A 14,195-nucleotide genomic window follows, 5' to 3' on the forward strand; every position below is an offset into this window, starting at 1 on the left:
CGTGTGCGGGGACGTGGGTGAGGGGGCCACTGACGTCGTGGGTCGGCAAAGGGTCCGCTGCAGCGCAGCGGCCGGCGCGGGGCTCGCTGAGAGCTTCCCCCGAGCGGGACCTCTGGGCGGCGTCTTCCTGCATCTCCGCCTCTGGCTTCGCGCCGGCGCTCTGTTGGTGAAATTCTTCCCCCTCCTTCTCCTCTACCCCCTCACCTACCTGGCTCCCAGCGTCTCCACCCTCTGGCTCCACCTGCTTCTGAAAGCCACCGAGACCTCAGGCCCAACCTACATCAAACTGGGCCAGTGGGCCAGCACCCGGCGCGATCTATTTTCCGAGGCTTTCTGTGCCCAGTTTTCCAAGCTGCATGTCCGAGTGACCCCCCACCCGTGGGCTCACACTGAGCGCTTCCTTCGGCAGGCTTTTGGGGAGGACTGGGGGAGCATCCTCTCTTTTGAGAACCGGGAACCTGTGGGCTCAGGATGCGTGGCCCAGGTGTACAAAGCATACGCCAACATTGCCTTCCTGGAGACTGACAGCGTCCGGAGACTTGGCAGGGCCTCCTGTCTGCCCACCTTCCCAGATGCTGGAGCAGTCGGGGGCCTGAGAGAGCTCTTTGGATACCTTGGAAATGGCAGGAAACCTCCAGGAAATCTCTCAGACCAGTCGTTTCTAGAAAGGCTGCTCCTCCCTAAAGCTGACCTGGTTGGATCAAATGCAGGGGTGTCTCAGGCTCAGGTCCCTGGCCACCAACTTGAGCCAGGTCACCTCATCCCCGTGGCAGTGAAAGTAAGTGCTCTTGAGAGCTCACAGCTCACCTCTCCACTGAGCTTTCCCAGATCAGAAACACCCGCCATGCAAATGGCCCCCACGTTTATTTCTATTTACCTTACCAATATCTGAGAGCTTATTTCATGCCAGCTGTTTCATTTATTGGCTTGAAGTGGCGCTGTGAATAATCTGATAGAGGAAAATGAACTGGGTCTGGAGTGAACTAGCTGCTTGGAAGTCAGGACCACATTCTCTTTCCTTTGATGAGAAGCCACCTGGCTCTTCCTTGGATGGTGGGACCCAGCCCTGGCTGGGTAAAATGTGTCCAGCGGATTTCTCCTCCTGTCTCATGGTTCCTCTTTTTGACAGGTATTACACCCTGGCCTGCTTGCTCAGGTGCATATGGACCTGCTGCTGATGAAGATTGGCAGCCGAGTCCTCGGACTTTTGCCAGGCATCAAGTGGCTTAGCTTGCCTGAGATTGTGGAGGAATTTGAGAAGCTGATGGTCCAACAGGTGAGTTCTCCTCCCCTCAGCTGTAAATAGCACCTAACATAGTTCTTGCCATTAGCTGCTGCTTAGTAAATGTTGAATGAATAATTTTCCGGTATGTCATAGCTCATATGATGTGTTAGAGCTGGTAACACTAGCTGATAAAACAGAGAACACCCAAATCTCAGTGGCTTAATGCAACGAGTTAAGTTTTTGCTCATATCAAAGTTCTGGCTGAGAGTAGTGGCTCATGCATGTAATCCTAGCACTTTGGGAGGCTGAGGCGGGTTGATCACTTGAGGCCAGGAGTTCGAGATTAACCTGGCCAATATGGTGTAACACTGTCTCTACTAGAAATACAAAAACTAGCTGGGTGTGGTGGTGCATGCCTGTAATCCCAGCTACTCAGGAGACTGAGGCATGAGAATTGCTTGAACCTGAGACGGAGGTTGCAGGGAGCTGAGATCACGCCACTGCACTTCCAGCCTAGGCGACAGAGCGAGACTCCATCTCAAAAGAAAAATAAAAACAAAAAACCAAGTTCTATGCAGGTGAACTGAGGCAGAGAAAGGGAGCTCTTTATTTTATTATTTTAAAAATAGAGACAGGGTCTTGCCATGTTGCCCAGGCTGATCTCGAACTCCTGGGCTCAAGCCATTCTCCCTCCTCCACCTTCCAAAGTGCTGAGATAACAGACCTAAGCCACCGTGCCCGGTCAAGAGAGGAAGCTCTACTCCCTAGTTTCAGGGGATTCAATTTCTTCCCAAGTTTGGCACTGCCTCCTTCAACATGTGTCATCTGGGGTCAGCGTGGATTGAAGGGAGAGGCCATGCAGGGTCACATAAGAGATTTTGTGGCCAGGCCTGGAAGTGGCAAACATCGCTTCTTCCCTGTTCACTGATCAGAGCTTTAACCGCATGGGCCCAGTGTAACTGTGAGCTTGGGAAACACAGTCTTCCTTTGTGCCAGGGAGGAAAAGGAAATGATTCTGGTAGAGAGCATCTAGCATTATTTCTGCCTTAATCACTGACTCCAGAGTGAGAAAATAATTAGCAAAGTCACACACTGTGCCTTTGTTCTGCTTTGATTCCAGGGCAAATTGAGTCAACAAGGGCCTCCTTCATGCTCAGGGCCCTTGGGACATTTGTATAAGGATACAGACTTAGCAAACACACTGAGGGTCGGGGCTCCGTGTAGGCACCTGTTGGCTCCTTGTTGGGTAGTGCAGAAATTGGCAGGTTTTCAGAAGCAACCTGCCAAGTCTTTGTTTAGAGCCTCTGATTTAAGATTTCAAGTCCTAGGGATTCATTCTAATGTTTAGAAAGTCTCAGTCTGTTCGGACAGAATACCATAAACTAAGTAGCTTACGAACAACAGAAATGTATTTCTCGAGGTTCTGGAGGCTGAAAATTCTAGATCAAAGCACTGGCAGATTTGGTGTCTGGTGAGGCCTCACTTTCTGGTTCATAATTGGCACCTTCTGTGTCATCACATGGTGGAAGGGGTAAGGGGTCTGTCTTGGGTCCCTTGTGTAAAGGCGCTAATCCATTCATGCAGGGTCTGCTCTCATGACCTAATCACCTCCTAAAGGCCCCATCTCCTAATACCATCACCTTAGGGCTTAGCATTTCAACACAGGAATTTTGGGGGGACACAAACATTCATAGCTACAGAGCAATGTAATTTGATAATAAAAGCAAATTAAAACAGAAAATGGCATCAATTCCAACAACCATCTCTGCATTAATTCCTCTCAGTCCTCCCACTCATCGGAGTTTTAGTTCCCCTTGCAGAAGTCTGACAGACATCATATGGTTCCATCACTTCAAACTCACGTCTCTGAATTACACCCCATTTGCCTTAAAAATCAGCTCTTCCTACTAAGCCTCTCTCCATCTCTCAGTAGTCCCATCACGTTCCCAGGCTGGAAACCTTAGAGTAGTGGGTCTGGATATAGTGTGTGAGTGTCTCTCCATTCATTTATAAGTTTATGTAATAGTGACTAAAATCTCTGTTAGGGCTGGGTGCGGTGGCTCATGCCTGTAATCTCAGGACTTTGGGAGGCTGAGGTGGCTGGATTGCTTGAGGTTAGGAGTTTGAGACCAGTTTGGGCAACATGATGAAACCTCATCTCTACCAAAAATACAAAAAATTAGCCAGGCGGCGCTTGCCTGGAGCCCAGCTACTCAGGAGGCTGAGGTGGGAGAATCGCTTGAATCTGGGAGGCAGAATTTGCAGTGAACCATGATCACGCCACTGCACTCCAGCCTGGGTGACAGAGTGAGACCCCATCTAAAAAAAACCAAAAAACAAACTCTGTTAGAAGCTGGTAAACAAAGAAAACAAGTGAGCTTTCCTATCCTTAAGAAAGACAGTCAGGGCCAGGCAAGTGGCTCACACCTGTAATCCTAGCACTTTGGGAGGCAGTGGCAGGTGGATCACTTGAAGTCAGGAGTTCAAGACCAGCCTGGCCAACATGGCGAAACACTGTCTCTACTAAAAATACAAAAATTAGCTGGGCATGGTGGCACACACCTGTAATCCCAGCTACTCGAGAGGCTGAGGCAGGAGAATCACTTGAACCCAGGAGGCAGAGGTTGCAGTGAGCCAAGATCACGCTTTTGCACTCCAGGCTGGGCAACAGAGCAAGACTCCATCTAAAAAAAAAAAAGAAAGACAATTAGCCCTCTGTCCATGGGTTGTGTATCCCTGGATTCAATAAAAAAATGTAGTTAGGTATACGATAGTTGCATCTGTATTGAACATGTACAGACTTTTTTTTTCCTGCATTGTTCCCTTAATGCAGTTTAACAATGATTTACAGAGCATTTAGATTGTGTTAGGTATTATAAATAATCTAGAGATGATGTAAAGTATGTGGGAGGATATGCATAGGTTATATGCAAATACTATGCAATTTTAAGTCAGGGACTGAGCCATCTGCTATCTGAGGGAGACCCTGGAAGCAATGAACCTGACCCTGGCTGAACCTGAGCATGGTTCAGCAGGGCTCAGAGGAGGACGTGGTTGGTGTCCTTGGCTTGAGCTGCATATTGAAAGGTGACTCGTGTTTGCAGTTGGACCAAGTGGGGGAATAACATTCCAATTAGAGGCAGTAAAGAAGCCAGAGGAGAGCTGGGGGTGTTAGCCACTCTGGGATGTCGAGCACTCTGTGGAGTTGGGTGAGGCCAGGTCTTGGGTGGTAAAAGGAAGGGGAAAGTGCCATGAGAGATAGACCTGGACAGAGAAGTAGGGGCCAAATCATGACCCATCTGGATGCCATTCTAAGGAGTGCAGACTTCACCATGCAGGTGATGGATTGGAGAGGAAGGATGGGTCAAGGAGCACACCCGAGGCACCTCTGTTTGTGCTCAGGTGACGGGACCTGAGGGCATGTGCCCTGGGAGTGGCATTGTGGGAGAGGGACTGATCTGAGGGTGGTGAGGTCTGTAGATTTGATGGCACTGGGCCATTGCTGTGCATGGAGGGGAAGAGAGAAGGCGTGATCTGGGGACTCAGAGGTGACTGAATGTGTGGGGATGGTGAAGGGAAATTCCATTTAGACATAGAGCTTCAGGGTCTCTGGGCTCCCACCGGTCCACATCCAGGTGTCGTTGGATATGTCACTCTGGAGGCTGGCATTGAGGTCTGACCCGGGGATCAAGGTGCTGTCAGAGGAGGCACTGGCTGAGGGCTTTATTGACGTCAAGGGGGCACACACGCTGACTTCAGTCAGGAGAAAGGACATCAACTCCTGGGAGTACAGGAGACCCAGCCAAGACAGGACAGTGAGAGGCAAGCAGGGACGCCGGGAGAGTGAAAGGCAGGTGCCAGAGGAAGAGCCACCACGAAGAGCCAGGTCAGCAGCAGCACCAGCCCCGGATTCCCACAGAGGTTGATGATAAACCTGGAACTGGTCCTTTGGGTCTGTTGAGTGGTGGCTGGGGAGAGTAGCAGTGGCAATGTTGATGCGGTGGGTGGAGAGCTGCTGTGAAATGGGGAGCCATGTGTGGAAGTGGCTACAGCATGCTGGCCCTCATGGAAAGAGAGGGCTGGGGGCTGGGCCTAGAGAAGCCAGATCCCAGGGAGACGGAGAAGGGACCCGTGGGCTGGTGTGAGGCAGATGGGTGGTAAGGGTGAGAGTAGTGGAGAAGCAGTGCAGCCCAAAGCCCACCAGGGCACCTGCTGTCTGCAGCCTCCAGGAGTTCACACAGAGATCTGGGATTGTTGGGGCAGGCTGTAGCCCACGGATGTTGCCTCCTGAGTTTCTGGACAAGTCCTGTGGGGCAAGCTGGTGGGGAAGGTGCGGTGGATCTCATGACTTGCCAGCTCCTTGGCACTGCAGATGTCAGTGTGACTGTGCCCAGACTAGCCCTCATCCTTTCTGTTCATTTCTCTGTAGATTGACCTGCGTTACGAAGCTCAGAATCTAGAACACTTCCAGGTCAACTTCCAGAATGTGAAAGCCGTCAAGTTCCCCACCCCTCTGCGCCCCTTTGTCACCAGGGAAGTCTTGGTGGAAACATATGAAGTAAGAGTGGTGGCTTTGCCTGGCCATACCTTTCGCTTGCCACTTGCAGTGGGGTTGTCTCCAGCCCACAGAAAGGCTTCAGTCTGGAGAGAGGATGGGATTTGTGTGGTAAAATTGTGAGGAGCTGGGACGTGTTGGCCTCGGGGGGAGGTAGTGTTGTAGTGAGGTAGCTGAGAGCACTGGGTGTGGCCCGACCTCCTAGATTTGAAAATCTACTCTCCCGTTTTATTAGCTAGTGACCTGCCTTAGAGGATTGTCTCAGGAGTAAATGACACACTGAATGCACAACGGGGAGCTGGGCACAGAGAAAGTGCTGAACAACCTTGTGTCATCTCACTTGCCCTAGCTATCCTCTACTCTAGTTCAGCCTTCTCTCTGAAGCCCAGGCTAGAGTGCAGTGGCATAGTCTCAGCTCACTGCAACCTCCACCTCCCAGGTTCAAGTGATTCTCATGCCTCAGCCTCCCAAGTAGCTGGGATTACAGGTGCGTGCCACCACACCTGGCTAATTTTTGTATTTTTTAGTAGAGATGGAGTTTTGCCACGTTGGCCAGGCTGGTCTCGAACTCCTGACCTCAAGTGATCTGCCCGCCTCGGCCTCCCAAAGTGCTGGGATTACAGGCATGAGCCACTGCACCCAGCCCAGCCTCGTCTTTATAGATGGTGATATGAGATTCAGGGAATCTCATGAACATGACGTGAACCACGCAGTGTTCCTAGCTGTGTGAACTTGAGCAAGCTGCTTAACTTCTCTGGGCTTTGATTCTTTTCTTTGTTAATTAGGGATAACAAGATCTATCTACATGGGTTGTTTTGACAGTTTTTTATTTTTTTTGAGACAAGGTCTTGCTCTGTTGCCCAGGCTGTGCTACAGTGGCATGATCTTGGCTCACTGCAGCCTCCACCTCCTGGGCTCAAGTGATCCTTCCACCTCAGCCTCCCAAGTAGCTGGGACCATAGGCATGAGCCACCATGTCTGACTAATTTTTGTATTTTTTTGTAGAGCCTGGGTTTCACCCTGTTGCCTAGGCTGGTCTCAAACTCCCGAGTTCAAGCGATCCTCCTGCCTTGGTTTCCCAAAGTGCTAGGATTATAGGTGTTAGCCACCACACCTGGCTACTTTTTTTTTTTTTTTTTGTAGAGATGGGGTCTCCTTATGTTGCCCAGATCCCTACTGGCTGATTCTTGCCCAGAAACCAATTCTCTGGTGCCCACCCCTATCTTTTCAGGACATCACATCTCTTCAGTAGCAGAGTTAATAGGTTTCCTTTCCAATAAACCTATGTGACTTGTCTTCCTTCTGATAGCTGTTGTAGGAAGGAATGTAAAGAAGTTCAAATCAATGTGTCGATGACAGATTTTTGTTTTGTTTTGTTTGAGACAGAGTCCCTGTCACTCCGGCTAGAGTGCAGTGGCGCAATCTCAGCTCACTGAAGCCGTGACTTTCCGAGCTGAGGTGGTTCTTCCACCTCAGCCTCTTGAGTAGCTGGGACCACAGTTGTGCACCACCACACATGGCTAATTTTTGTATTTTTTGTAGAGATGGGGTTTTACCATGTTGTTCAGGCTGGTCTTGAACCCCTGGGCTCAAGCGATCCACCCATGTTGGCCTCCCAAGGTGCTAGGATTACAGGTGTGAGCCAGTGCACATGGCTGAATGACAGATGGGTTCTAGGAAAGGAAGAACTCTTTGGGTTACTTCCTAATCAGTGAGAAGGCAGTGCTATAGTGCCACGTGGGAGGAGGAGCTGGCATCACAAGCTGGCTGGGATTAAGCTGTTCTCTCTCTGGTCTTTCTGAAGGAGAGTGTGCCTGTGTCCAGTTACCAGCAGGCAGGAATTCCTGTGGACTTGAAGAAGAAGATCGCACGGCTGGGGATCAACATGCTCCTGAAGATGGTGAGCTCATGGTTGGAGCGGTCTCAGGCCCAGCATGTGTTCAGCTTGCAGATGGGGAGTGGGCTGGGACTCTGGCTATCTTGGTGGGAAGGAGAGCCAAGCAGCAAGCCACCAGGTTGAGAAAGTCTGGTCTAGAAAGAGTGGAGGCTAACATAAATGGCCATATGTCCATGGTGTCTGTGAAGCACTTTTTTTTTTTTCCCTTTTTAAGATAGGGTCTCGTTCTGTTGCCCAGGCTGGAGTGCAGTGGCAAAATCTCCACGCACTACAGCCTCAACCTCTTGGGCTCAGGTGATCCTCCCTCCTCACTCCTCAGCCTCCTGAGTAGCTGGGACTACAAACATGAGCCACCAAGCCAGGCTAATTTTAAAAATTGTTTTGTAGGGGCAGGGTCTCACTATGTTGTCCAGGGGAGTCTTGAACTCCTGGGCTCAAGCGATTCTCCCACCTTGGCCTCCCTCCCAAAGTGTTGGGATTACAGGCATAAGCCACTGTGCCCAGCCTCTTAAGTACTTTGTCAGTGGCTCAGGCTCTATGTGCTGTGGGAAGAAGGGTGACCATGACCCAGTTCTGCCAGCATTGCCTGTAGTTTAGCAAACAGCTGAGACAATATCATATTTTAAATGCTGGTTTGCTCATTTGTTCAGCACATGTTTATTGAGCACCTGCTAGGTGCCAAGCACTGAATTAAGGGCTGGGATTACAGTAGTGAGCAAAATAGACACAATTACAATGCTCATGACATACTGTTCCTTGGGAAGACAGGCTATGACTAAGTCACTGATTTATAGGGATAGGTGCAGGGTGCCAAAGGGTCATTTCGGAGGGGTTTGTGCTAACCCAGGGATTCACTCAGGAACTGGCTCCATCTCGGCTGCAGTGTGAAGGTCTAGGTGTCACTGCATAAGGACAGGCGGCAGGGAGTTGTCCAGAGAGAACAGCCTTTGCCGAGGCCTGGGGTGAGCTACTGCATGATGCCTTTGGAGAGACGAAAGCACTTAGTATGGCTTGGAAGAGAGTTTGAAGGAGGGGGCAGTGATTGCTGAGGCTGAGGAGGTGAAAGGGGCCTGATCACGAAGGGTCTAGTAAATATATGAAAGAGTTTGGACTTTAATCCAAGGGCAGATAAGTTCATTTTGAAGCTTTTTACCCTTAACTTTAAAAAATTGAATTTCAATAATATTTAAATAGAAGGTACTCAGATCTTAAATGATGCTTAGTGAATTTTTAAAAAGCATCCCAGTGCCCAGATTAGGACATAGGAGAGTTTTGGCTGGGCGCAGTGGCTCATGCCTGTAATCCCAGCACTTCAGGAGGCTGAGGCGGGGAGATTGCTTCAGCCCAGGGGTTTGAGATCAGCCTGAGCAACATTTCGAAACCCTATCACTACGAAAAAAAAAAAAAAACAACAAAAATTAGCTGGGCGTGGTAGCAGCATGCCTTTAGTCCCAGCTGCTCGGGAGGCTGAGGTGCGATCACCTGAGCCCAGGAGGTGGAGGTTGTAGTGAGCCAAAATCATGCCACTGTACTCCAACCTCAGAGACACAGTGAGACTCTGTCTCAAAAAAAAGGCTGGACATAGTGGCTCAAGCCTGTAATCCCAGCACTTTGGGAGGCCGAGGCAGGTGGATCACGAGGTCAGGAGATGGAGATCATCCTGGCCAACATGGTGAAACCCCGTCTCTACTAAAATACAAAAAATTAGCCAGGCGTAGTGGTGCACGCCTGTAGTCCCAGCTACTCGGGAGACTGAGGCAGGGGAATTGCTTGAACCCAGGAGGCAGAGACTGCAGTGAGCCGAGATCACGGCACTGCACTGCAGCCTGGCGACAGAGCTCCATCTAAAAAAACAAAAACAAAAACAAAAAACCATAAAAAGACATAGGAGGTTTTTATGCTGAGGAATGCCCTAATGTCACAACCTCATGTCCGCTTCATGGAGTTGGAGCGGGAGGGTGAGACGAGAGTCAGGGTAGCCAGAAGGTAGATTTTGATTCTTGGCATTTGAACATGTTCAAGTGTTTCCACCTCCTAAGAACTCTTGGTAGGTTTTGTCTTTCCTGTATCTACCAGCGAGGATTCTGAAGGCCCCCAGCTGAAGAAGGGCCTGGCTGCATCAGGAGGGCATTCTTTGTTTCAGAAAGGCCAGAGCCGTGGTTTACAACAGGGTGGTTTTGTCTACCAGAGGGCACCTGGCGATGTCTGGAGACATTCTTGGTGGTTATAGTTGGGGGTCGGGGGTGCTACTGGCACCTGTTGGGAAGAAGCCAGGAGCTTACCACCCCAGAGTGCAGGGACGGCCGTGCCCACCCCCAGCAATAGACTGAGAAACCCTGGGCTGGAGGGATGGAGAAACTTACAGGCACAGGGACAGGATTTGATGGTGCTTCCATGGGAAACCTATTTCCTTGTGAACTAAGAGGGCCCATTGTTCTCTGCTGAGAGTAGGATGCAGAGGGTTGTGGGAGAGGAGGTTTAAAGAGAATAGAGAGGTTTGAAACTGCTGCCCTGGGACTAGAAAGAGCTACTTGGAAAATGTGGATGGTCATTAGGAGTGGCAAGCCATGTTGGTGTTGGAGAGGCACAGGGGTATTTTGCCTATCTGCAGTGTAGCCTGGGGGTTAGGAGCTGGAGCCCAGAGCAGGATTTGTTTTGAGTTCAAATCTCAGCTTCCAGCTTACTAGCTGGGGGCAGAGAGGAGTGTCTGGGGCAAGTTACTTAACCTTTGTCCTCAGGCTTCTTATCTTTCAAAAGAGGATAAGTGCCTTCCTCATAGGGTCCGCATGATGGTTAAAGGAGTGGAAATTCCTAAGAAGCCGCTGTGAGTCCTAAGCCACGCTAGTTATGGTGCCTTTATTGGTAGTAATTGTGACCCAGCATTGTTAGCAGCCCCCATGCAGGAGCAAAGGAAGAAGATCTTAGATTGTTGGGGGTCTGGTCTTTCTGGTGGTTGGGACGGAGGACAGTGGTTGAAGGGAGGATGACAGGAATGGGTGACAGGGTCGAGGTGGATAGGGAGGAAGAATACCTAGGTCTCAGAGGCAAGGAATCATGGTAGCGAGGACCCAGGCATGTGGTGAGAGCTGGAGAATGAATTGAGGAGTCAGAGATGGAGCTGTGGGTGGAGGCACATTTGGAGTCCCTGTAGCAGGGGCGCTCAGAACTGGTGGAGTCCTGCAGGCTGACAGCACGCACGCACGTGCAGAAGGCTGAGAGCCGTTGCAGGGATAAGCTCAGGTGACTCCTGTCCAACCCCAACTCCACTCCATCCCAGGGCCTGTGAGATGGGGAGTCAGCAGCTCCCACCCCTCTGGCTCCTGGAGAAGCAGGATTGTTGAGGCACACCCAGGTTTCAGTTCAGTAGTTGCAGTTAGAACCTAGTGGCAAGAGGACTTTGTCCACAGGAACAGGGCTCCAAGGGGCACAAGAGGGATGTAGCCAGGGGAGAAGCAGCACGAAGCAGCACCACGAGAGGAGAGAGGATGAAAGGCCTCCAGTTTTGGGGTCAGCATCGGGGCATGAGACCCTGGGTGGAGCTGAAGGCAAGGTTCCAGAAGATTCAGACACTTAAAAAAAAAACAAACAAACTGAATTACAGCAACATTCTATAAAGTGCATAGATCTTAAATTATGCTCAGTGAATTTTTAAAAGTATACCAGGCCAGGCCAGGCATGATGGCTCACTCCTATAATCCCAGCACTTTGGGAGGCTGAGGCGGGCAGATCACTTGAGGTTAGGAGTTGAGATCAGCCTGGCCAACGTGGTGAAACCCGTCTCTACTAAAACTACAAAAAATTAGCCAGATGTGGTGGTGCCTGCCTGTAGTCCCAGCTACTTGGGAGGCTGAGGCAGGAGAATCGCTTGAACCCAAGAAGTGGAGGTTGCAGTGAGCCGAGATCAGACTACTATACTCTAGCTTGGGCAACAGAGTGAGTCTCAGTCTCAAAGAAAAAAAAAAGTATACCAGGGCCAAGATTAGTGACCTACTTAGGAGGTGCTAGCCTTGCTGGAGGGTCAGCCCAGCCTTTGGTGACCATGTCCTGCAGGTGTGCAGGTTCCAGCCCCCTAGGTCCCAGGATTTTCACATGGGTAGCAGCTTCCCTTATCCCTACCAAAGCTACAATCTGGATTAGGACAGTCCCTTCATGGTCTGCCTCCATGAGGGATGGGGTCTATGGCCTGGATCTACAGGGAGGAGGGATCCACGGTGCTTGGGGCCCCGTGTCCACTGGAAGCAGTCCCGAGAGCCCGTCCACCAGCAGCTGTTCTGCTCCTGCCTTGGTCTCTCCTCTCATCTCCTGTGGAAGGATTGCTGGGGTTTCTCTGACCTCCGAGATGACTGATTATTGGAGGCTGATTCCTGCTCCACAAGCCATGCCTGAATCCAACACGATCCCTGGGGGTTGCTGTCCAGTTGAGCAGGTTCAAAGCTGTGTCCTTCCTGCCCTTCCAATTCTGCGTGCCAGTGTGTCCTGAGAACTGTGTCCTCCTCCACAGAAGGACCCTGTGTGCACGTGGCTGCTAGTGGCACTGGCTCTCACACCTCACTGATGTGGACAGGTTGAAGTAATGGAGGGAAAGTCTGATTTATGAGCTGTTTTTAAAGAAATGCAGTTCTATGAGTTTTAAGAATATAGAGGTTTGGGGAAAATCTTTTTTTTGTTTTTTTTTGAGATGGGGTCTTGCTCAGTCGCCGAGGCTGGAGTGCAGTGGCGTGATCTTGGCTCACTGCAAGCTCTGCCTCCTGGGTTCACACCATTCTCCTGCCTCAGCCTCCCGAGTAGCTGGGACCACAGGCATCCACCACCGTGCCCAGCTAATTTTTTTTTGTATTTTTAGTAGAGACGGGGTTTCACCATGTTAGCCAGGATGGTCTCAATCTCCTGACCTCGTGATCTACCCACCTCGGCCTCCCAAAGTGCTGGGATTACATGAGCCACTGCGCCTGGCCGAAAGTCTTTAATAAGTAGCTAATTGTTTTAGTTAGAATATTAATGAGTCAACTCATAAGGTAAAAATAAGGCATTTCAAATGCAGTTTGGCCTTAGGCTTTTTATTTTATTTATTTTTATTATATATTTTTTGAGACGGAGTCTCGCTCTGTTGCCCAGACTGGAGTGCAGTGGCACGATCTTGGCTCACTCCAACTTCTGCCTCCCAGGTTCAAGCCATTCTCCTGCCCTGCCTCTACTTGGTAGCTGGGATTTACAGGCATGTGCCACCATGCCCAGCTAATTTTTGTATTTTTAGTAGAGGCGAGGTTTCACCTTGTTGGCCAGGCTGGTCTTTAACTCCTCACCTCAAGTGATCCACCCACCTCAGCCTCCCAAAGTGCTGGGATTACAGGTGTGAGCCACCACACCCAGCCTTATTTATTTATTTTTACAAGACAGAGTCTTGCTGTGTCACCCAGGCTGGAGTGCAGTGGCATGATCATAGCTCTCTGTAATCTTGAACTCCTGGGCTCAAGTGACCCTCCTTCATCGGCCCCCCAAAGTGCTGGGATTATAGGTGTAAAGCCACTGAGACCAGCCCCTTTATAATATAAAATGCTTGGAAAATAATTTTTCTTTTGAAAACTTTAACTTCGCTCATCCTGTACAAATTCTGAGTTGACATCTAAACAAGAAAGGTCTTTAGGAAGTGCACCTCTTTATGGCTGATAGATTGCTGGGAATTTATTGTTACCCAGCAACTTTCCTTCTGTGTGGCTTGGTGGTGCTGTAGGGGTGACTCACTCATGAGCCGTGTGATCTCCTTCCAGATATTTGTGGATAACTTTGTGCACGCAGACCTTCACCCTGGAAACATCCTGGTCCAGGGTGCCGACAGCTCGTCCTCAAGTCGGGAGGCGCAGCTGCAGCAGGCGGACGTCTGTGACACTCTGGTGGTGGCCGTGCCATCTGCCCTGTGCCCACTGCGACTGGTGCTGTTGGATGCTGGCATCGTGGCGGAGCTGCAGGCCTCCGACCTGAGGAATTTCCGGGCAGTTTTCATGGCTGTGGTGATGGGGCAGGTGAGACTCACTGGGACCACAGATGTTGGGGTGAATTTTTTTAAATTAAAAAAGTTGGTGAGGCATGGTGGCTCAGACCTGTAATCCCAGCACTTTGGAAGCCTGAGGCGGGAGGATGGCTTGAGCTCGGGAGTTCAAGGCCAGCCTGAGCAACATAGTGAGACCCTGTCTCTATAAAAAATAAGAAAATAGGCCGGGCACAGTGGCTCATGCCTGTAATCTCAGCACTTTGGGAGGCCAGGGTGGGTGGATCACCTGAGGTCAGGAGTTCGAGACCAGCCTGGCCAACATGGTCTCTACGAAAATACAAAATTAGCCGGGCATGGTGGCTTGTGCCTGTAATCCCAGCTACTTAGGAGGCTGAGGCAGGAGAATCGCTTGAACTCCAGGGGGCAGAGATTGCAGTGAGCTGAGATCAAGCCACTTCACTCCAGCCTGGGTGAAAGAGCGAGACTCCATTTCAAAAAAAAAAAGAAAAAGCCAGGCTTGGTGGTGTGC

The 14,195-nt window shown here is 50.4% G+C and overlaps 1 protein-coding gene across 1 annotated transcript in view; it reads left to right on the plus strand.

Moving 5' to 3' along the window:
- The window catches only part of ADCK2 (aarF domain containing kinase 2), a 52,824-nt gene that overhangs the window by 30,114 nt on the left and 8,515 nt on the right, over positions 1-14,195 (plus strand). The window contains exons 3-7 of the mRNA XM_011941566.1: positions 4-778; positions 1,130-1,276; positions 5,655-5,783; positions 7,585-7,680; positions 13,446-13,697. Of these exons, the coding sequence (XP_011796956.1) occupies positions 4-778; positions 1,130-1,276; positions 5,655-5,783; positions 7,585-7,680; positions 13,446-13,697 (1,399 nt within the window). The remainder of the gene's footprint in view (positions 1-3; positions 779-1,129; positions 1,277-5,654; positions 5,784-7,584; positions 7,681-13,445; positions 13,698-14,195) is intronic.

The sequence above is a fragment of the Colobus angolensis genome, unplaced genomic scaffold (genome assembly GCF_000951035.1).
Source record: "Colobus angolensis palliatus isolate OR3802 unplaced genomic scaffold, Cang.pa_1.0 Scaffold2, whole genome shotgun sequence".
In the NCBI taxonomy this organism is placed as follows: Eukaryota; Metazoa; Chordata; class Mammalia; order Primates; family Cercopithecidae; genus Colobus; species Colobus angolensis.